This window comes from Medicago truncatula, chromosome 2 (genome assembly GCF_003473485.1).
Source record: "Medicago truncatula cultivar Jemalong A17 chromosome 2, MtrunA17r5.0-ANR, whole genome shotgun sequence".
NCBI classification, from domain to species: Eukaryota; Viridiplantae; Streptophyta; class Magnoliopsida; order Fabales; family Fabaceae; genus Medicago; species Medicago truncatula.
In genome coordinates, this window is record NC_053043.1 from 7,622,622 (window position 1) to 7,647,411 (window position 24,790).

Here is a 24,790-nt window from a genome sequence, read left to right on the forward strand (position 1 = left end):
TATTGCAATTCATGCCATTTTCCCCATCGGACAAATTCAGCTTCATCAAAATTCCAGATTTCTTCCTCCCTTTCTCTCCAAAATTTCAGATCGATATCTTCCTCCCTTTCTCTCCAAATTTCCTTAGTAAAACTTATGCATCAAAACATCAAAATCAAATAGTAAAATTAAAACCAGATATGAAAATTTGTTCATCTTCATCTTCCTTTAGGGTTTGCTTATCATACCGATTCCAGACCTTTGAAATTGTTCTTTAGGGTTCGCAAATCATACCAGTTCCAGACCATCAAAATTATTCCTCAGGGTTCGTAAATCTTTCGAATCCCTTTCATTCATCTGCTCCAAGAAACCTTCGCAGCTACTTCGGAACCGAATTATTTGCTAAACATAAGGTAAGATTGATTACTTATTATTTGCAGCTACTTCAGAATGTTTCATCTGCTCGTTTTAGAGGGAAAAATTGTTCCTTTTCACCATGTTGGTTTAGTTTAGGTTATGCTTTTTTGTTTTGATAAAAAGGGTTTTTTGAATTTTGTTTTTATTGTTGTTTGGTAGAGAGGGTGAAATTATGTTGTACTATGTTTCAGATATGACCTCTTTTGCAAGGGAAAGCATAACCCTTCTAGAATAAATAGTTGTGTATGCAAAACGCCACCTTCTTTTTGTATTGGTGTATTTGGAAGTGACTTTGGTGAAGGTATTGGTGATGTCAATGATCAACGAGGTACCATCATATTGTAGATTATGATTAATAGAGATGGTGGTATTTTACTAAAGCTTTAGAGAATGAGAAGAAATATCTAGTTTGAGGAAAGGACTAGGAAAGAACTTCATTTGTGAGTTACCTGATTGAATTTTTTTTTCACATTATAATTATGGTTTAGCATTTGATGATATTCATAAATTTGACATGTTTGTTAGAGGTTAGCATATTTGATCATATTTATAAATTTGATAATATTTATGCCTACATTCTGGAATATTTATGTTCTTACGGTTTGATAGGCCAGGTTTTACTGTGTTTGCCAATGTTTTGCTGGATTTATCTGTCCCAAACTGAGCATAACAGCTTTAGGAGTGGTTTTAAAATAGAAACAGAAATGTTACAATTTTAGCATTCTTGTTAAATTATATTGTCTTGTTGATTAGATTAGAATACTCAATTACTGATTATTAGGATTAGGATATAGTTTATTGAAAGAGAGGTTCATAGATAGCTGACAGTGTGTAAGCTATCATATTACTTCCTTCAAGTAAACAATTCATGAAAAAGAGGTCCACTACATCTTATATGTCACACCAGGAACCCAAGCTATTACTTCCTTAATGTTTGGTCTTTCCACCTTCTCAATCAAAGTTCACTTCTTATATAATGAATGGAAGTAATATAACACCTTTGTTAATTAGATAGCTGCAAGCAACTTGAACTATCTTGTTAATAGCAGAAATAAGTTCTCTAATGACAGCAGGTGTTGTAACAACAGTGCAGTGGGCGCTACTTTGGCCTGGGGGTTTTGGTTTTGTTTCCATTTTGTGTGTTGCTGTTTATGTGTACATTTGGGTGGCCCTGTATAATATACGCTGGAGTTTTTGTTTGTTTTCCTAGCACCTTCTTTCTTGTCTTAAGAAGATGGTTTTGCTTGCAATAATATATTGGCTATTGTTTTAAACAAAAGTATACATTAAAGATGGTTTTGCACCTTCTTTCTTTATGTTTTTGTTGTTACCTAATTTGGTCAAAGTTGGTTTTGCTTGCAATAATATATTGGCTATTTTAAGGTTGTCATGGAACACCACAAAGATTGTTTGGATGTTGATTCCAGTGAAGTAGAATACACAGATGATTTAATAGAGGATGAAGAACATCATAGTTCGTTTGATGCTGAAGATGATGTTGATGGTAATGCTGATGATGATGTTCATGATGAATCAGTTCAACTAGAGGGTTCAATCAGCGATGCTTTAGCAGGCGACAGGTTTGTGAATGTAAATTCCATTGCCTCTGATGAAATTCTTAAACTTGAATTTGGTCCTGCTGATGAAGCGTATGAATTTTATTATCGTTATGGAAAATGCAAAGGTTTTTCCATTAGGAAAGGTGATGTTAGGCGCAATAGTAGTGGAATAATTACAATGAGGGAGTTTGTCTGCAACAAGAATGGGTTAAGAGACAAGAAGCACTTATCTAGGAATGATAGGAAAAGAGATCATAGACGTCTCACCCGAACAAATTGCGAAGCAAGGCTTCGTGTGCATTACAAAGCCAAAAAAGGGAGATATGTAGTGTCTAGGTTTGAAGAGGGGCATAACCATGAAGTAACCCCTCCTAAATTTACACACTTGCACCCACTGTATCGTAAAATCTCTGAAGCAGACAGGGCCCAACTTGATGCTCTTCAATCACATGGAATCAGAAAATGCCATATAATGGGATATATGGTTGCTCAGAAGGGTGGATATGCTGATGTAGGTTTTACTAAGAAAGATTTGTATAACTATTTTGATAAAAAGATGCGTGGTGTCATTAAAGACGGTGATGTTGCTGCTGCTCTAAAGTATCTTAATGTGAAGTCTTCCACCGATCCAATGTTATATGCTGAATACGATGTCAACAATGATGGAAGAATGAAAAGTCTGTTTTGGGCTGATGGGAGTAGTAGGTCTGATTATTTTTGTTTTGGCGACGTTTTGGCGTTTGACACAACGTACAAGAAGAACAAATACAATTATCCGTTGTGTATATTTTCTGGGTGTAACCACCATTCACAGACCATTATATTTGGTGTTGCGTTGTTGGAGGACGAAACAATTGAGTCATATAAGTGGGTCTTGAACCGTTTTTTAGAATGCATGGAAAATAAATTCCCAAAAGCAGTGGTAACAGATGGAGATGGATCAATGAGGGAAGCTATTAAACAAGTATTCCCTGATGCATCTCATCGGTTATGTGCCTGGCATCTGCACAAGAATGCGCAAGAAAATATAAAGAAAACACCATTTCTGGAGGGTTTTAGAAAAGCAATGTACTCAAATTTTACACCGGAGCAATTTGAGGATTTTTGGTCAGAGTTGATTCAGAAGAATGAACTTGAAGGAAATGCTTGGGTTATTAAGACATACGCGAACAAGTCACTGTGGGCAACCGCATATTTACGTGATAAGTTCTTTGGACGTATTAGAACCACATCTCAATGTGAAGCTATCAATGCAATTGTCAAGACATATTCCAGAGCCAAAGGCAAAATTTTTGAATTTATGCATAATTTTGAACAGGTTTTGAGAGGTTACAGAAACAATGAGCTTGTTGCTGACTTTAAATCAAAATTCACAGAACCTGTGTTGTCAACTCACCTGCGTTTGATTGAGATTGATGCTGCCAGAATTTACACGGCAGAGATCTTTAAAGAAGTTAAAGATGAAATTATTGATTCTGGTGCAATACGTCTCGAGGACAAAAAATGTGTGGGGGATTCCATGGTTTATACATTGCGAAAATATCGTGACAAAGGCATTGAAAGAGAGGTTGTATACAATGCTGCAAGTTTAGAATTTCAGTGTTCGTGTAGACTATTTGAGTCACGTGGGATTCCATGTTGTCATGTCTTTTTTGTGATGAAGGAAGAGGACGTTGATCACATACCAAAATGTTTGGTTATGACACGTTGGACAAAGAACGCAAAAGGTGAGTTTCTGAACAGCGATTCGAATGGGGAAATAGATGCTAATATGATTGAACTTGCTCGATTTGGTGCGTACTGTTCTGCTTTTACTACGTTCTGTAAAGAAGCCTCAAAAAAGAATGGTGTTTTTAGGGACATAATGGATGAAATCTTGAATCTTCAAAAAAAGTATTGTGATGTTGAAGACTCTACTCGGTCTAAAAGTTTTACAGATGATCAGGTAGGTGATCCAGTCACTGTGAAAAGCAAAGGTGCTCCAAAGAAGAAGAAGAACGCAGCAAAAAGTGTCAGACACTGTTCAAGATGCAAAAGTACAAGTCATACCGCAAGGCATTGTTCGGTAATTTATCTATATATGATCTGATGAATAATATGTCCATGAATTAAGAATTATAATGTGCATGATAAAATACTTAAGCATTTTTTTTTTTTTGCAGGATACACACAACTCTGAACTTCAATATAATGAAGAATTGGTCTCTATCTCTATGGAAGATTCTTTAAGCCAAAAAGAGAAGGTATATTTGTTTGTTATGCCTTTTATGCAACAATATTAGATCACAACAATTAGTGTATTAACTTATATGGCATTCACAGAAAAAGAAAAGAAAACCTAATGGCAATGCTAGCACAAGCAAGCAAAAGAAATGTGAAGAGGCAACAAAAGTCCCAGAGATTCCAGAGACAGCTGATTCGCCAGTTACAAATGCAGTTCAACCTCCTGTGAATGTGTTGCAGCCTGGTATAATTCCAATGCAAATGCAAGCAATTTACCCCAACTATGGACTTCATGGTGGTGAATCATCAACTTCCTGTGTTGGGCTCTTGGCACAAGTCATGAATGTTGCTGGTTATGGACAACAACAGTCATCGCAGTCTTGTTTCTACTCTGCTCAAACTAGTTGAATCTGGCTGCTGATATATTTAGTTTCCTATTGTCTTATAATTTTTGGCTAGCTAATTTAAGACTCAATTGGGAAAGTTCTCTCTGTTGAACAAAATGTTTTTGAACAAAAAGTTCTCTGATATTTTAATTTGCATTTTACAGATACAATTTATGTAGCATTTTATTTGTTTGTACTTTAGTCATTGTATTTGGATGTTTGATCACATAGGGTTACAATTGAAGATTTGGTGCTGAATTGACTTTTTATTTAACTTATGAAAGTGAATGGTTCCGTTTGAGTGTTACTTATATTGTCATATGTTATCAACATCACCATGGCAGGGTAGATTGAGTTTACTTTCCATCTAAATTGTATCCCATGGTAGCCACAATACTTGGTTCAATTACGAGTATTTAATACGCTATTAATACTTGGAAATTTCTATAAATGAATATTTTGAATTTTTTAATCACGCAAATTTTTAAGTTTGGTGTTATGAATTTTTTTTATAGTAGCTATTAACTTGGATGCTATGAGTTTGTTCGCAAATTCATCCTTTACGTTTTTAGTGGTGTTCAATGATGTAATCTCTCGATTTGAATGAATGAATATCATTTTATTTTCACATAGATCTAGTTTTTTTTTTTTACATATTTACTGTTTATTTTTATAAACAATCTATAAAAAGAAGATATTTTTTTAAACCAAAAAATAAAATAATTTATGTTTTATATTCATGATCTTGGACAAAATATTTTCACTTTACAATACTATATATGAAAGTCATGAAGATAATTGGTTTCATAATATAGATCAATGTTTGTCATTGCTAAATAGGAAAAAACACGAGAGAAATGTTTGTCATTGATACATAAGAAAAAAAATACAAGACTAATATTTGATCCTGATACATAAAATACTTTGTTAGTGAAAAATATTAAAAAAGCAAAACACAAAAATTCATCCTTGGTTTAGGGTTTAGGGTTTAAAAAAGCAAAGCACAAGACATGTATTTTCCTTAAAAAAAACAAACTACTTTAGGGTTTAGGGTTTAACCTGAGAGCCTTGAAGTTTCGTCTGACAATGTTCATCATTCACTGTATTGTATTATTTAAGGATACGAAATAAAGAATAAAATTGTAACATTGCATTTATTTAGAGGTTGGTCCAATCAATTGAATGAATATATGTATCTTCTGTAAAAAAAAAACGAACTACTTTAGGGTTTAAGGTTTAACCTGAGAGCAAGTTTTATCTTACAATGTTCATCCTTCACCGTAGTGCACTAGATAGATTTTTATTTGGAAATGATAAATTAATTATTTAATTTAATCATTATTAAAAAGTATTTTCTTTGTCCCCAAGTTTTGCTAAAATATTTTAGAACGCAAGCTAGAATATTTTGGAACACAATCTGAAATATTTTGGTAGGCAATCTAATGTATTTTAGTGCTCGATCTAAAATATATTTTGATACTCAGTAATGTATTTATGTACTGAATAACATATTTATGTACTGAATAATATATTTTTGTACTCAATATGATATATTTTGGTACACAATTGAAATATTTTTGTACTAGATCTGATATGTGAATTACTTGCTCGTAAAGTTTCTCTTTTTATTAGTTGTGAATTTTCTCTATAAATAGAGAGCTCACACAATGCATTCTGGACACTTAAATTCACAGTTGATGCTTCCTGTGTTTTTTCTCTCTTCTCCCTCCTTCAACTTTTGTTGACGAATTTTTCTTCTTTTTATACTCTTTTCTGTCCCTTTCAGTTTCAAGGTATTTTAAATTTTTTCTTTTTGTTTCGTTTTAGGTCGTCCATTCTTTTTATTATTTATTTATTTTCGTAATTTTTATTTCAATTATATTAATTATTAATTTACACTTAGGTTTAGGAAGTGGTAACATCAAAAATCACAAAAATATTTAAGATACCAAATATTTATTTAGAAGTTGGTCCAATCAATTGAATAAATAGGTTTTCCAATAACTAAAAGAAATATACATTTTCTTGAAATTATTAATAGAATTTCTACATTGGTCTTGATGGTAAAAGAATTGTGTTGCTATTCTTACGCTGCAAGTTCGAATCTAAGCAATGCTATTTTTTTAATTAAATTCAGTTTCTTTGGTTACTCATAAAACAACAGAGAAAATATAATTTTTTTTTTTTGGTTACTCATATGGTAATAACATAATGATATCTTTCAAATTCCGTAATTTTTGCATAATTGCATCAAGAGTTTAATACGGTGTATGGTAAAAACATAATGATATCTTTCAAACTCCTTAATATTTGCAGAATTGCATCAAAAATCGTATGGCAATATCTTCCAAATCCCTTAATATTTGCATCAACGTAATTCTGAATAAATACACCTGCATCAAAATAAAAAAAAATAAAAAAAGCATCAGTGCAAAACATTTCTACAATTCCTAACCAGTTCTAAAAACAAACTTCAGGGCACATCATATCTTCTTGCCGCTATTATGGAGAAAGCTTCCTGCAAGAGATGCAGGTCACAGCAGTCACATGACTTCAAGTCTGAGTTAGTTATCCTTTCATCTAGGTAATCATTTTAAATATGCTGGATAATCATTTTTTTATTGAATTCGCATATTGAGTGTTAGTTTTGGTTATAATTTGTATATAAGAGGTGCATTCCAATAGTTTTGGTTATGATTTGTATCTTTTGGTAAAGTTCTTACACCTTTTTATGGTTTTAATTGGTAATAGTCAAAGTAGCCATGATGAGAGCGAAGATGAAAAGGTACAAAACTATGATTCTACGGCTTCAACGCCAGAAGTTTTGAGGAAAGTAGTTCATGAAGCTGCAAAAACCGAAAGGAAAGCCTCCAAGACTAATTCTACTGCTGATCTTGGAACCAATTCAGCACCTCCACACGTTAAGACTAATTCTCTGCCTGATTTGGAACTGACTCGGGTTAAGAAAAACCCTTTTTGCAAACCTGAAGAGGAAGATGATAACGACCTTTACCTGAACTATCATCCAGGTCATACGAGGGGATATGAAGGTTATGATGCTCCTTTTGAAATTCCTTCAGTAAGTAATCATTCAACCCTAAAGCATTAACTTCAACTCAATCTGACCGTTGCCTAATTTTTGACATGTTAAAACTTGTTTGACAGTGGATGCCATTTACATTCAGACCACCACCAGCAATGAAGCTTAATGAAATTTGTGCCTACATAGCTGCATATGTTTTTATGCCTGATGCTTATTTAAATGGGTAAAACATATCCTAAGCAATTTGAATATCATTTTTTTAGTTTTGTTTATATCAGTTTAGCTGATGGTTTTATCTATCTTCATTATAGGGAGGAAGAACTGATTCGCTCAACTAAAGAAGTGTCTGGATATAGGAAAACCCTAAAGTCACTGATGCCAAGGATTTTTGTGGATCAGGAGGTAATTTGAATATGATAATAACTACTTAAAACATCACACTGTATTATGATAGTATATGTTTATAATATTTAATATTACATTATACAGGTTATTAATTTGGTTGTTTCGCGCCAAAACTGGGTGATGGATTCATTATCCAAAACCAATCCCAGAAGAGTATGGTATCTCCCCACATCATTTGCGGTATTCACCACTACTGATCTTACTAGAAGTTTTTATTTATTTGTACTATTATTAAAATCAATTATGTTTGTGTTACTTATGCAGCAAATCGCACTCGGCTGTCGACACACTCCGCAAGAAGTGCGGAAAATCTTTCAAAAGGATTTCATACCAAAGGTTCAATCACCTTCAAAGGTTGTTTTGTGTTGATTCTGTTTGTATGATTATTGCCGTATCAAAATTAAAGCATCAACTGAATTATTTTTATTTTTTTCTTTCTTTCAGATTTTCGTTCCTATTAACGATCAGGGGGTGCACTGGTATCTCATGGTCGTCGACTTTTCAGAAAGAAAGTTGGTGGTGTTAGACTCTTTGCCTTGTCTTGAAAGAAATTACATAAGACAACGGGAGGTTTTGAAGCTGGTATGTATCCTACATGTTTGTTACTTTATAACTTATTATTATGCTTATGTTACTAAGGTTTGTAACTTATTGCAGGCTATATTTATTGAGGAGATATTGAGTATTGATTCTGTTGTTGATAATGTGGATTCAACCAACTCATTATCAAACTTTTGTTTAATTTCACCTAGAGCCTTTCCAACACAGCGCACCGGATCGTATATCTCATTCATTATACTTTGTTTATTTCTATTTTTAATCTATGGTTGTTGTCAGAGTCACTAATGTACTACTATTTTACACAGAAATGATTGTGGAGTGTGGGTTGCAAAATGGATGATTGAATGTCCATTCAGCAGTGAATATCAGAAAACCAATGTAAGTTTATTCCATGTCACTATCTTAATTACTTTCACAAGTTATCCTTTATAACTACCATGGAAGAATTTATAATTCTTACTATTTTTTTCAGGTTGTCACAGCCAGTAGGATGAAACTTGCACTTCATTTGGTCAATTCTGATAACAATACGTTGTTCAACTCTGTTGTATTGCCAAAGGCTGCAGATTATTGGAAGGTTCAGGAAAAGAATAGGAAAGCTTTGGTGAAAGTTTGATGCTGTCTGCTTGAGGACAATTTTACAATTTCTCCATGTTTTGTTTTTTTTCTACTTTGAGACAATTTTATAATTTCTGCATGTTTTGTTACCGCCTAATTCAAGACAATTAATTTTACAATTTTCCGCATGTTTTGTTTCTACGTGGATAATTGTGATTTCTTTTGGATAACTTGATGGATAGAGAATCTAGACTATGTTTGGATAATCCTAATGTAGTTTGTGCTTGTGCTTGTGGCTGTGTAATTGTAGTGAACAAATAATGTACAAATAATGAATACCTGAACATTAGGCTGTCTTTGGCTTAATTCTCTTCATTCTGGAAAATAGGAAAACACCATAAAAAGCTAGACCAGATCCTGCAGAGGATTAATAAGCACATAAATTTTTTAGTTTAAACAAGAGATATCTATGGCTAAAAAGAAGGAAGGAATTTTATTTTAGTACCTAATACGTTAATTGGTGAGACAGGTGTTCGCTAATAACATTACGAGATTGATTCGTTAAGAGCCATTGCACTCAAAAACCCTTTTCTATTAAATATTGCAAGGAAAAAAAAGCCATGTATTAGAATCCAATTGACAAAATGGTTCTTTTCATAATTGCATTTCTATCCTTCTCTTCCCATACAAGGAACACTCACCAATTGAAAGAGGCCTCTGTAGCACCTATTAACACCGACCCCTACTTCAAGAGACAAAAATTAGGCCTGTTCTCTAATGCAACTCAGACAATAAGAAAAACAACCTAAACCTGATGATCAAAATAATAGTGAATCAGATGATAAACAGAACAACCGTAGCTACTGATGCCATTAAAGAAACAGGATCAACAGTTTATCTCACAGAATGACCCGTGTCTCGGGTAAATAAAAGCTTATAGAATGCGTTCTCAATGCAGCATAAAACATTAAGTTCACTTGGTGTTAAGAACCAAAATTGTAGTTAATTTATTTATATGAAGAGGTATGAAACATGTGTTTGGTCCCCCATCGGCCCATCCTTTGCAAGGCCAAAGTCTGAAAGCTTTGCATTGAAATCCTGCAGATTTATGCCTCAATGTTTAGATAGCTGAAACCTATGCAATCTTTACTTTTATAAAAAGGATGAATTATGATGCTATTGAGTAGGACAGACAACTTTTCTTCTTCTGCTTGATAAATTTAATATTCTACTGGAGGTTGAAAGTCGATAAATATGGTTTTCGGGGATAAGATTCCTCCAAAAAAAATTCAAGACAACGCCAACTACATGACAGCAGAAAGACATATTAACGAAGCAAAGCTCAGCAAACTCTCTACAGTTGACAGTAATAACAATTAGCTGAGACCATAAAGATACTAAAATAAACTTCATCGACTGTTAACCTGACAAAATAGGTGACTGTTCTTTAAAAAAATCTGAAACAATTATGTTCTTGTAATGACAAGATAAACTCCTAATGACAAGATAAACTCCCTATCTAATGACAAAAGAAAGTTATGCTCTTGTAAGCTGTTTAGAATGGCTGCAGTTTGTTGGTCATATTTTGATCAAGAGTGTGAGAATTTTAGCAATAGAAACAACCCTCCAAGGTTCACCTTAATCTTATCTTGACTTGCAATTATGTGTTTCAATGATAGGCAAATTAAATAGTATTTTTAATTTTACAATTAGGGATGCATACACAGAAGTGATTGCCCACAAAATTGACCTAGATCAAGAACAGAAGCAATTGATGCATACACAGAAGTGATTGTCAAGTGCTTCTATTAATCATGCAATCCCAGGAGAATTTCATTTTTAGTTTGGCTACATCAAATGCAGTAGTATTTATTAGAAGCAGAAATGCAGCGGCACATGAATTAGGCATACACTCTGGAAATCAGTAATCAACTATGTCAAGACAGCTAAAACAGGGTAAGCCAATCTTACCAGGCAAAATTGCAGGCACTATCAACTATCAAATACGCTCAGAACTACAAACACAATCAAGGACAGATATTACGAACAAAAATTCAAAAACATAACAAAGATAAACAAAGGTTTGACATCACAAAACTGTCTTGTAAATCAAATGCAGTTACAACATTCCTCAGCAGCAAAATTAAGATGTAAAACCTTTTAAAACCCCAAAAAATCTACACAAAAAAATTAACTAACTGAAGGAACAAACAAACTAGAATAAACAAACTGAACCTCACCTCAATCTTTGTGATTTGAGAACAATTTGGGAACAAGGGCGGAGTGAATGATACGAAAAGCACTTACCCATCATCACCACTACAACAACGAAAAGAGAATCTCTGCGGCGAGCTTCGGCGAAAGCTTCTTCACCCCATGGATACCAATCAACCTTCAATTAAATATAAACAAATATTTCGATTAAGAAAGTGCTTTTGGTAATGATATAACAAGGGAGGACTGAATGATACGAACCGGTTCAAAGCGGAATTGCATTTCGATTTCAAACCGCATGGAAGAACATGATTTCGATTTTGAATGGAAGAATTGAATTTCAAATGGATTTCGATTTTGAGATGAGGAACTCAAGATTTTGAATGGATTTCAATTTCGATTTCGATTTTTGAATTGGGTTAAGAATGATTTTTGTGTGATGGTCATGTCTTCCATTTTGGGAAGAAGATGAAGAAAAATGAATAATATGCAGAGAACGTGAAAAAAGTTGAATAAATTGAAAAGATAAAGAATAAAAAATGATTTTATTATTGTAGAGATTTTAAATAAAATAAGTTAATAAATCAATTAATATTTTGTATGAGGACTGATTTGTAATAAAAAATAAAATTTAGTGTTACAGTGGTCCATCACAAAGACACTAGCTGACATGGCATGAACAACTATGCTATTGGTTAAACAAAATGACTTTTTTAAAAAAGTCATTTTTTTGACTGCACCGTAGAAGCTCCCTTAATTTTTTAATCTTTCATCAAAAAGATTCCTTATGAGTTTTATTCTCATTCAAGCTTTCAAAGCTCTTTTCACTAAATTTCTCACAAAATCTTCATAATTCTAATACCGATTGAAATTTAAAATATAAAAGTTTACACCCTTTATTCTCAAAACAGCAGCATTTTTCATTCTTGAATGGTTTGTGGAGCTTCAATTGTTAACAGTTAAGCATCCGTCATTTTGTGAAGAAGTGCCACCCAGTTTTGTGACAACATAGCCTTTTGGGAGATGTACTTTTCTTGTTAACATTAACCCATGCAACTCAATTATAGGACTCTTATTTATGCTAAATTATTCAGTTCCATGCATATATACAACACTTATTAAAGGCCTTTTTTCTTTAATTACAGGCATAGAAAAAGGACCTGAAAGCAACAATCAGCTCCCACATATGAAAACTCATTTACATGGTGATGTACATCCAAAAAGAATATTGACACACTGCTTCTATGCAATCTCCGTTAGTCACATCATGAACTACACAATCTTGTTGGGTTTATGTTATAATTTAGTGAAGTTGTGCCCTATTTATAACCACTATATTATACCACTTATCAATGTGGAGGCTAAACTCTGATTTCACCTTATAATCCAAACTTTAGACTTAATTCAATCTCAAATGTTAGCTCTTAAACTAGTGTTGCATCTATTTACAATCATTATTTCAATCATATCCTAATGAAAAATCATATTCAAAAGACCAAAATTAACCAGCTATTTGCTAGCCAGAGAGCCAAGCCTCCCTGATTCACATATTTCTCCTAGTAGATTACAACTCATGAGTATGATATTTATCCAAATTAAGGGAATGTTGACATACTAATTAGTTAGTCACATCATGAACTACACATATCATCTAATTTTATCATTATTGCTTTCCACACCACCCCATCTTCATCAAGCCAACCCATTATAAGTCACAGACTACAGTAAGACTTACCAACAACCTGGACCTTTCTTTTCATAGAAAAACAGCACAAAATTCCAACCCTATTGAAATAACTTGTCCCCCAAGATTGATATTGACCCTTAGAATAAGTGTGTTACCTTCATTGGTTTAGCATTGTAGCTAGGCCTATCTCAATGATTCAAATTTCACCATAACTATTTAACTAGGACCCATTATTACTTAATATCATTACATCAAACCCTAAGGTCCACAAATATTAGTTATGATAATAATAAGAATCTTATCTTTGATACTTTCTTCTTTAAGATAAGATGAAATATTTTCCATCAAAATGAGACATAATTTGACAAGCTTAGAAGGCACATGCTTGAACAAGCTAAGCTCACTTCCTCATTATGATTTAAGAGGGTCAATGATGATGTGCTCACGTGAAGTTTGTTGGAATTATACCAAATTTTGTGCTATAAAACAAGTCTTCACATGTGTCCCTCATTTGAACTACTTAGAAGCATATATGTTAATGAGGCCCCTAAGGTTTTGAAATGATAAATGATGTGAGGTTTACGCACTATTTAAGATAAGTATGACATTTTTTTTGTACTTGTTAATCACTTTTAAAAGAAGGGACAGCCACTAATTGCCGGCATGATTTAACTGAAAACTATGCATTTAAGATGAAATTTGGAAATATAGAAAGCACGTGTATTTGTGTCAAATATAATAACAAGTGGAGCCTTGGCATTGGATATGAGGAATTCATGGATGGAAATTTCAAATGTGGATTCAATAATCACGTTGTTTCCTACCATGAGATTTTTTATCTTCAATAAATTGTGTGCCAAGGGTTACTAGTTTGAGCAATTTTAGAGACTCAAACAAAAATGATGGGATGCATGAGTAAAAGATTTGCCAAGTGGAGAAGAATGGTGAGGCAACAACAAGGGAAGATTTATATTATGAGGATTTGCATCACTATGCTTCTTAATTGGCATAAGTATGCTTAGTCATAAGCACTTTTTTTAGTATTCTCCTAATCAGCGTTTAGTTTTAGGTGTTATATATATTATCTACCTAGATAGCTCAATGGATTGTACTATTTGACTGTTGAGCATAGTCACTATAGCATATAGTAGTACTAGTAAATGAATTTGTGTATGTAATAACATTAAGTGGTTGAAAACCAACCTAGAAATGTAAAATCTCCTCCTCATTATCTCTCTCTCTCTCATATATATATCACCACCCCCCAGCAGTTCTTTGTTTTAGTATTTGTTGTTTGTGTGTTCTCAAAAACATAATCAAACGTATCTGTTATGGCATAATTCTTTCCTTCTGTCATGTCTCACATCTTGAATGTTTTTTTAAACCAATTAATTCCAATAGAAATTACTTTTTACTTAGACAGGATTATCAATAATAATTAGAAGTCAATTACCTTTATCTAAATGGTATAATTAGAAACTTAGTTAGTTAGCACCATTAATTGGTATGTAATTATGTATGCTATTACTTGGTAAATTAATTCAACATTTCAATTCTTGATTTTCACTAGTACACGATACATTACTTCATCTTCTATAAAGTTATTAGTCACAACTCACAGGTTAACTAAAGCTAAGGTTGTTTCTCTATCACAGGTGAAATCCTTGCTGAACTATGATACATAAAATATATTTGGCTTGGCCATATCGAAAATATCTATCTAAGATACTTGTTTTTGAATATTCTACAAATTAAGTTAAAGGGGTAGATAACATTATAGGGTAATAAGGACAAGGTTGGCCACTCTTATTAGGATGTATTGCAGAAGGTCCCTTTCTTGGATGATATGGCAACAAGGACAGTGTGATATAGACCACTTTGGCATCTACGATTCCATTATCAGGCCGTTATCAAGTCACCAATTATATACTCTTCTATATATATAAAAATCATATCAAGTTCTAAGGAGCTAAAAAAAACATTTTTGTTGTCTAGGCTTTATTTGGCAGGACACTTCTTCTCAATGAAATTTTCAAAGTCTCAGTTATGCAAAAGGTGGTCAAGGCAATTAAGGGAGCAGAAAACAAGATTTTATATCATGTGGAGGTGTATGGTCATTCTTCTAATGTGGCAACAGTGACCTTGATGATACTTAAAGAGTAAGAAATCAAGAGTGACCGACAAAATCAAGGTAATATAACTTTTACCAAAGTTACAATGGTCCATCGTGATTCTACCAAACTTACCGTCAATAAAAACATATATGTACTCTTGTAGATAACTTCCTAGTATGTTTGGAATCACGTTGAAGAATCGCCTTCAAGAATGTTTTGACTCTCTCTAACGTGTAGCTTCTTTATGAGATGCTACACACTTTATTTTAGTGGTAGACAGACAGGTATGAAAATCATGGCTCTAGTTTGATTTCTCTTTTTGTTTTTGTTTAGACACTTGAGTCTAACTTGTAATTGTGAATTTTGTTTTATTCAATGAGAAAACTTATGATCATTGTCAACATGTACGTATTTGAGAAAATCTATGCATAATCCTTTTTCTTTTCTAATCTTCTTTCTTGTTGGGAATCGATCTAAATTTTTTCTACTCCATAACAAAAAAAAAATTCTACTCCATAACAAAAGATTTTTTCTACTCCATAACAAAAGATTTAATCAAAAGACATATACTAAATTTTTTAAAATATAAATATTGTCCTCTTCATTAAAGATAGTTATAGATTTAGTTTCTTATCTTTGTTAACAATACCCTTTTATAAATTTATTACATTATGTAAAGTTGTGTAAATGGATGATATTGAATAAATTTACTTATAAATCTTATGAAAAACATTATCACTTGGTCAAGATGTCATCACTTTTTCCGTAGCTTTGATAGACATTCACAAACTCTTATTGAGCTACTAAAAAAAAATGTATATATTATTACTTCCCTCATCTCTGCATTTTCCCTCATCATCACTCTATTGTCATAGTTTCTTGCTTCTTTAGTGTGAAATACATGGGTGTTTATTAGATAGGAAACCTAGACTTTGTACGTGTTTTTGGTTTTGCTTTCGTATGCCGCTGCCACACGTTTGAGAGAGACTAGAAGCTACTATTTGTAGCTTCTCTAGGGGCACGTTTAATATGTTTGGTAACATTCAAAAATGAGCTTTTAACTCTCAGCTTATAGCTTATAAGCTCGTTTGATAAAAAAAAGTTCTGTTTGGTAACACTTTTTTACCATGAGCTTATAAGCTATTTTTCAGAAGTTATTTTAAGTAACGTTTGAGCTTATAGCTTCTTAATTCCAGTTTTACCCTTATTATTTTAACTAAATTCCATTTTTAACCCTTAATCATTTATTATATTATATAAATTAAAATACATATGTTTTCAATATGAATGCTATTTTTTTTATGAATGAAAGATCCTTTTTTTCTCAATAGAAAAAGATATTTTTTTTACCGTTACGTATAAGTTTTTTTTCGTTACAATTGTTACGTTTTTTTTTTTTACTATTTCAATATTTAATGTCACTTTTTTTTTCGCGAAATGACACGTTATTTTTGTGTGATATATCAGAATTGTAGAGAATAAGAACCAGAACAATAATTTTCTCCAACAAAAAAAATGAGAACGATATATATATATATACAAACTATATTTTATTTATTGTTACGTTTAAAATTTTTTACACTTTATATCTAAAAATTTTAGGCAAATTAAAATAAATATAAATTAACATTTAGGAATTAAAAATGAATTTAATAATAATATTAAATTAACAATTTTTAATTTTTAAATACTTTAAACATTATTATATAAACTTTATTATGAATTAAAAATGTATTTTTATGTAATTTTACATCTATCGGCGAATTGAACCGCTAATTTTATCAAACACTTCAAGTAACTTATGAGCTACTAGTCATCGGTATAAGTCATCAGCTATAAGCTATCAGTTAGCTTATCAGTTATCCGCTATTTTTACCAAACAGAGTCTATGCCTCCACCATCAAAACAAACGCTTACTTACTTTGTGTTTTTTGGACCTCTCCATCAGCCACTGGCGGCGGAGTCACGACCCAAACAGCTAAAATACATTCATCTGATAAAGTGCGGGGGGACATTAATTCGATTATGGAAAGTGCAGCAATGCTTGGATTTAAGTCTAGGTGTCACAACAAATACACTAAGCATTTGTTGGTTTCAACGTTTAAGGATCTAGACGCACGTTTTTGCTAGAGCTAGTATTATTAACTTTTTGTTTTCACGGTAAAAGGGGTCCAAACGCACGATTATGGTGACCAGATGCACGGCAAAACACTCTAATACACATACACTAGGTATATAACCCGTGCGTTGCACGGGTTTGATCAAAATATAATTTGCCCATGAACCATACCCAAACAATATTTTTAACTGGATCCACCAATTTTCCCACATTATCCATCCCACCTTGAAATATAATATTGTTTCTAATATTTTAAATGCACCATATTGTTGCCAATCAAACCAATTGCTTAAATTTCTTTATATGACTTTGTTATAACAAAGCTCTAAAATGTTCTCTCGTATTGTTATGTATAGAACCTAAAAACAAAATTAAAAGAAAAACAACGTCAATCTTGTTAAAAATAATAATGTGTTCTCTCTAAAAATAAAACACAACAACAATCTTGTTAAGAAAATAATGTGCTCTTTCAATATATAATGATACAAAATTGAAGAATATCATCCAAAAGTTGGTTGAAGAAAGTGATAATGGTGATCCAAAACCAAAACAATACCATCGAAATTTATACACAAAAGGATATGACCATAGCCCCTAATTAAAATTATAACCAACCAATTTTCAACAAAAGTGTAAAGAAGTTTGTTGTGAAATTGATATTAATAGAAGGCATGGTGGAAACATCCCGGGATTGACTGAAAATGAATGTGGCATAAGTTGTAGTTAAACGGTGAGTGGGAATTATAAAAAAATACACTTTAAATTTTTCCATTTTGTAGGTTATAATTGAAGGAATGTTAAGATACATCCAATGATGATGGTGTAAGAAATTACAGAACATTTGAATAGTTTGTAGGTGCATAAACCGTTACTATTAGATTCTTAAAATATGGCTATAGAAAAACAATGATGTTTATGCTCATTAACCCATTGTATTCTAATGCATTGTATAATTGAGTTAGCATTATTGTGAAGAAAAAAAATGTGAGAGGTTACGTATTAGATTAGTTTATTAAATAGAATGATTAGAGAATAGAAATTAAACCCTTTGTCACATAGGCACAATCCTAGCATTCGAGATAGTCAAGTTTAGTTTACAAAGAGAATAAGATATAGATAGATAGATAGGTAGATGCTCCAAAGATGCGACACTCATCTTGTTCCTTATCTCCTTAAACTTGTCATGCTTCACAAATTTTGCTGAAACGTCTGCTTCATATATAGCAGTAGGACAATGTAACGGTTGTAGTCTCCTTTTATTTACTTGATCTCGTGATTCCTTGTCTCAATGTGTTTACGGTAAAATGTCACAATATTTTTTTAGATATGTAAAGTTTCATATTGTTTAATTTAAGTTTAACAATTAGATTGGAGAAAAATATGACAACTTATAATTTTTTTCTTGATTTACATTGTATTTCAAATGGTTCAAGTAAAAAATAATAATTTATTTAAGACCTAATAGGTCTTTACCCCCTATATATGAACAATTTCTTGATTTACATTGTATTTTAAAAACGAATTTTATTTTTTTTCCAGAATTTTTTGTTTTTGTTTGGCCTATTAGGGGGTAAATCAAAAAAATAATTTTACAGGGGGTAAATCAAAAAATTTATTTTACAGGGGGAAAAAACCTATTAACCCTTTATTTAATATGGTTCCTAATCTTCACACATTCTTTCCCCATAACTTATAATATATTAAAATAGACCTCGAAATTATTTGTTTACAACTCATCAATTATACGCTACATGATTACCTCACATTCTCATTCTCCTTTTCTTTTCTTTTTTTAACTCTTTCTCGCATTTTCTACTCTCTATGACTTTTTTAATGGAGGATAAATAATAACTACAGATATATTAAGAAAGGATGATAAGTTTTGTAACTTAAACTTAGATAGAATAAGAAAGGGTGAGAAATTATTATACTATATGGGAGAATGATTTTTTAGAGGTGACGCATATGCATAATCATAGCTTAAGAATAATGAGTCATATTTAATTTATAGGAATATCTTTGAGGTACCATGTCATCACAATGCTAGATCAAGAGTAACTCAAACTTACTTTACAATATAAGTATAGAACACAAATATATAATTGATATAAACACTTATACATTCAACCTTAACCTCATACTTTCAAATATATAAAATCCATATAAACTTTCTTAAATTAAATCTAAAAATATTGCTAATAAATTTATTAAACCTTAATTAAAAGAAAACAACTAAATGGCAATAATGCCATTTAATTATCCTTAAAATAAAGTAATAATAAAACTTCCCCAAAAGAATGTGAGTATAGTTAGACAATTTCATAAGATGCACCCAAATTTACTCTTAATTGTAGGAAACTCAATTGATGGAAAGTATGAAGGTCAACCAATTCCATGATCAAAGGTTAAATTTCCATGTAAATCATCAAAACATAATTTTGACTCTCCAATTTCATGAAGATCAAGAACATTCCATTAGAATTTTGAATAGATGTGTGCTTCTACAATTAGTTACCTAGGCCTTGAATAGATGTGTGCTTCTACAATTAGTTACCTAGGATACTTGATCTTATAAGAACCTATTCAATTAAAAATATAATAAGAGTATTTTCACTTATTACAAAGACACGGATACTTGATCAAATTAAACTAACACCTATGGATAAATATTCTTACTTTCTCTTATTCGACCTTTAGGATTTTTGGTGTTGAGAGTTTTGAGTTTCTTGTAAGATCCAACCAAATCCTCCTCCATCTTATGGCAATTAGTTGAGAAGGAAAAATCTCTAATAGTTATAGCAACAACCACATGTTGGCTTGGAATAAAAATGAATAAAAAAATATTCATTTTTTATGCATTTTTAATATGTTTCCTTCCACATGTTCAGTGAACTCTTGATCTCATAACAATGTTAAATAAAAAATAATAATGAAAAAATACTTTAATTTCAATGAAAAAAATACAATCACCATTTCATATATGAAGTGTCCTTTCAACAAAACTCTCTCTTTTTCAAAACCTGTGTATTTGAAATCAAAGAAAAAATATCCATCAGAGAATACGAAAAATTATAGAAATATTAACACACACACACACATAAAGCTTGAAGAGAAAATCAAAACTATCAAAAAATGAAATGGAAGAAGAAATGAAAAGGATAACATAAGCAACATATATATAAGCTTAGAAAAAAAATGAGGAGCTTTATAGTAATAAATTTGTGTGTGTAAGAGGATTGATTAAGAATATGAATAATTTTAAAATGTAACCCCTCAATATTAATAAAATGGATTATAATGCATTCATTGTGTAACTTGCATGAAGTGAAGTAAATGGAGAGTTTTTGTAACTGATGGAAAATGAAAGATAGATAGTAAATAAAATTCATATAAGAAATAAGAATTATTGGTGAGGTGACACATAAGCAAAATGTAGCTTAGAATGAGAGAGAATGCATGTAAAGAGATAGTTAGAAAAATAGTTAGAAAAGGGATGTTGGTGAGGTGACACATAGGAAAAATGTAGGTTAGAATACATGTATATATAGATAGATAACAAAGCATAGATGATTAAAATATGAGAAATGATATTTGAACATCTATTTTGCTACAACTTTTGAGACAACTTTTTCTTTCATACTCACAATATTTTTTACTTTATCTCTCTATTACTTTGATTTTCGTGCAAATACCTATTTTTTCCTTGTAAATTATAGTTGTTCCAAAAATTGTCAACCAAATGGTTGTTCAAATAACACTTCTCTTAAAATATCAAATATTTCATTTTCTCACTTCACTACTACCAGTGCTTACTATAGAGAAACCAAATTCTTTTTTTCCCTCTTGTCGTATTCCCACATGTGTCTCGTCTTCCTTATGATTATTATTATAATATCTAATGCAGTGTTTGGATTGGCGTTTGGTCATATATTCTCGCATTTCTATGCAAGTAAAACTTGAATTTAAGATAGCAAAAAACTGTAGGATCAGACTAGACGTGCGTTTGTGGAAAATCCCGTTATTCCAGACACACTATAAATCAATGCACAATCATCCAACTTTAGTACAGCAGAAATATAATCTATACAACATTAACTCACTAATCTTGCACTACAATGCAACAAATACACATTTTTCTGCGGAGTAGTAACCCTGCCATACTTTGGCCTCTCTGGATGGTTAAAATCATGAAGAAAAAAATCATAATCATATTTTTTTTTTCTTTAAAAAAGCAACTATGCTTAAATAACCAACATCATTCAATCTATTAAATTTATATCATTCTCCGACAAGAAAATTTCTAACTAAGAAAAGCTCGTGATATTATACAATCTTATATCTGTGAGGTGAACATAACATTAATTTGTGATATTTGTAGATATATTTTGTAGAAATTTTTTTGATTCAATGAAGATGATGAAGATTCAATAGAAGAAGATGAAGATGATGAACATCTTCATCATATTTCTGGATTTTTTTTCATTTTTAATAAAAATATATTTTAAAAAAATAAAATTATGTATTTTTTAATAATAAAAAATGAGAAAAATGATGTATATGTGCTTTTATGAGAGATAAAAGACCTGAACAAAAAAAATAAAGATAAAGGACTAAAGTGTTACAAATAAATAAGATAAAAGACCTCTAATGTAATATTGTCTATAATTAAATAAAAATTAAAAGTATTAAAAATTACCTTTTGATTAAAATTGATTTTTTTTTAGAAAAAAAATGACACATTTATTCACATTTAATGTTGTCAATGTATATTACATTTTGATTGGTTGATATCATGAAAGGTAAATACCCCCTAAACAAGAGAGGGTAATGTAGAAAAAACCATATATAATTTATTTTTTTTTGTTACAAGGCTAACAATTACAACAAAAAGAAAACTGAAAAATTGAAGGAAAAAAAACGGAACTAAAGCCTTAAGAAAAGCGTTCCTACTTCATCCATTTGTAGGAAAGGGAGAAGGTTATTAAAAATTACCTTTTGATTAAAATTTAATTGATAAAAGGAAAAATTTAACTGAACATAGAAAAGGTTATTAAAAATTTCCACTTACCTCTACTATTTGAAAAATCAAATGACTACAAAATATTTATCTTATATTCACTCTGTCACAAAACAAGTGATTCATTTAACCATTTCACACTTACTGTATTAACTTAAGTAGATAAATAAAAGAGAGAATTGTATTTTTACTAAAGCAACATTATTAAATATTGGTGTATTTATCATTACTATGAATACAAATTGGAAGATGTTGAATTGAAAATGATGCAATTAGTTTAAATTAGATGATACAATTAAAAAAAAATGGTTAATGTTGTATTAAAAATTAAAATGATGAGTTATTTTTAGAAGCTTATATTTGTGTGTAATGTGGTTCTCTCATTTTTGCACACAAATAAAAGCTCTCAATTAATTAACGACCTTCCTATTGTTGCTCCATAATTTCACCAGGGGTTAATAGGTCTTTATCCCCCTGTAATATAGGGCACTTTTGGTTTTGCCCCCTGTAAAATATTTTTTTTAGATTCCGTCCTTGTAAAATGAAGATTCTTCAAGATTGCCCCTGAGCCATGTGACTCAGCAGAATCTATGATGTGGCACCTACATGGCTTTTTCTTTTTATTTTTTATTTTTTTTGCTTGCCACGTGTAAAAAATAATTTACACGTCATTTTTATTTAAAAAAATTAAAATAAAAAATAAAATTTAAAAAAACGAAAATCATTTTTTAAAAAATCTGAAAATTAATTTCCAAAATTTTAAAAAATCTGAAAAAATTTAAACTATTTTTTTAAATCGAAAAAAATTTAGATTTTTTTTCCAAAAATTAAAAAACATTTAGATTTTTTTTCCAAAATAAAAAATTGTCTTATCTTTTTCGAAATTAAAAAACATTCAGATTTTTTTCGAAATAAAAAAGTTTTTTTTTAATTTTTTGTACAAAGAATGAAAATTCTGGAAAATATTTTTATTTTTAAAAATTTGGATATAAATGTTTTTAAATTCCAACTATTTAATCTGAAAAAAATTTATTTTATTTAAATTTTTAAAATCTTAACTTCAGATATTTTTGAAAATTTTAAATTTAGAAAAAATTCTGATTTGTTTTTGAAATTTTTTGTAAAATTCAGTTTTTTTTTTTAAAATACTTCCTAATTACAGAAAAAAAAAATGATTTTATTTTTTTTTTTTAAATAAAAAATAAATTCGTAAAAATTCAAGAATATATTTTTTGAAATTTTTTCTAAATGCTAACTTAATATATTTCCCATCAATGACAGGAAAACTCATATGGTATACTGTATCCATTCTCGAACTTAATATATTTCCAAATTTTTCAAAAAAATTATACTAAATTTTAAAAAAAATCCGAATTAAATTAAAATTATAAAATTTGGAAAAAAAAAAGTATTATCCAATTTTTTTGAATTTGTAAAAAATATTTGAATTTTTTTCTAATTATTTAATTTCAAAAAAGAATTTATAAAATTTCTGGAATAAAGATTTTGAAATATAAAATATTTTTTTTATTTTAAAAATTAAATTAAAAAAATCTGCATGTTTTTTCTGATTTTAACAAAAATCTGGAACTTAATTGTTTTTTAAAAAATCTGAATTTTTAAATTTTTTTCGATTTTTTAAAAAGAATCTGAAACTTTATTTAAAAAAAAAAATTCAATTTTTTAAATTTTTGAAAAAAAAATTTCTATTTTTTTTCTTCTGATTTTTAAATTATTTTTCGTTATTTAAAAAAAAAAATATTTTTTTTTAATTTTAAATGACATGTAAATACACTTGCCATCCAAAAAAAATGCCAAAGCATAGATTCTGCTGAGTCACAAGGCTCAGGGGGCAATCTTGATGAATCTTCATTTTACAAGGACGGAATCTAAAAAAAAAAATTTACAGGGGGTAAAACCAAAAGTGCCCTATATTACAGGGGGGTAAAGACCTATTAACCCTTTCACCAGAGTAACTTTGCACTCCACATTTAACATTTCATATTTAGATTTTCTTGATGTATGTACTGGATTCAAGACTTCAAGTAAATGGATGCCTATTAAATATGGTTATTGGATATGAAAGACGCAGTCTACATTGTCATGAGTTCAGGTACAAGTCTTAATCATGAATGTGGATGCAGGCATGAACACTCAAGTTACAAGTATCCTAGACGAACCTAACCAACTACTTTTCCTTATAAACAAAATTCTGCATGAAAATTATATAGCAAGGTAACTAAAGAAACTCAAAAATGAAGAACACTGCATTATTTAGAGAGCACAGATCACCGGATGTGAATGGTCTAATTTGAACCAAGAAGACCTACTTTTTTGTGTTAACTCTCAGGTTCTCGAAGAAAGAATAATATTTGTGTTCTTGAAGCATTTTGGTGGGGTCCATAAATGCCACGTATGTATTAAGAACATTCTTCTATTTTTACTCCAATGCAAAGAACAATATTTATATTCTTAACTTATATTATATGGACCTATAATTGACCTCAC

The 24,790-nt window shown here is 30.6% G+C and overlaps 1 protein-coding gene and 2 long non-coding RNA genes across 11 annotated transcripts; 2 read left to right on the forward strand and 1 right to left on the reverse strand.

Annotated features, from left to right (window-relative positions):
- LOC112419141 (protein FAR1-RELATED SEQUENCE 5) lies at positions 1–4,871 on the forward strand. 3 transcript variants are annotated; one of them, XM_024776168.2, is made up of 5 exons: positions 1–392; positions 588–836; positions 1,780–4,020; positions 4,118–4,198; positions 4,278–4,871. In XM_024776168.2, exons 3-5 carry the CDS (start codon positions 1,786–1,788, stop codon positions 4,584–4,586), a joined length of 2,625 nt encoding a protein of 874 aa, XP_024631936.2. In that variant the 5' UTR covers positions 1–392; positions 588–836; positions 1,780–1,785; the 3' UTR covers positions 4,587–4,871. The 3 variants fall into 3 exon arrangements, with proteins under 3 accessions (XP_024631936.2, XP_024631935.2, XP_024631937.2); XM_024776167.2 differs by having other exon boundaries at positions 588–724; XM_024776169.2 differs by lacking the exon at positions 588–836.
- A 1,843-nt stretch (positions 4,872–6,714) lies between these two features.
- LOC25486075 (uncharacterized) lies at positions 6,715–11,849 on the reverse strand. 7 transcript variants are annotated; one of them, XR_003009605.2, is made up of 7 exons: positions 11,607–11,847; positions 11,372–11,523; positions 11,103–11,146; positions 9,833–10,229; positions 9,637–9,722; positions 9,471–9,548; positions 6,715–6,957 (listed from the first exon to the last, which is right to left on the reverse strand). It is a non-coding gene; the product is annotated as an uncharacterized lncRNA (long non-coding RNA). The 7 variants fall into 7 exon arrangements; XR_003009606.2 differs by having other exon boundaries at positions 9,833–11,146; positions 11,439–11,523; positions 11,607–11,849; XR_003009604.2 differs by having other exon boundaries at positions 9,833–11,146; positions 11,607–11,849.
- A 3,075-nt stretch (positions 11,850–14,924) lies between these two features.
- On the forward strand, positions 14,925–15,547 carry LOC25486076 (uncharacterized). The gene is made up of 2 exons (XR_003009264.2): positions 14,925–15,223; positions 15,310–15,547. It is a non-coding gene; the product is annotated as an uncharacterized lncRNA (long non-coding RNA).
- The last annotated feature ends 9,243 nt before the right edge of the window (positions 15,548–24,790 follow it).

Bases quoted from the DNA above. Each gene is read 5' to 3' on its own strand.
- LOC112419141 (XM_024776167.2), top strand. The intron at 4,021-4,117 runs GTAATTTATCTA...TTTTTTTTGCAG, and splicing joins ATACCGCAAGGCATTGTTCG to GATACACACAACTCTGAACT. The intron at 4,199-4,277 runs GTATATTTGTTT...TGGCATTCACAG, and splicing joins CTTTAAGCCAAAAAGAGAAG to AAAAAGAAAAGAAAACCTAA.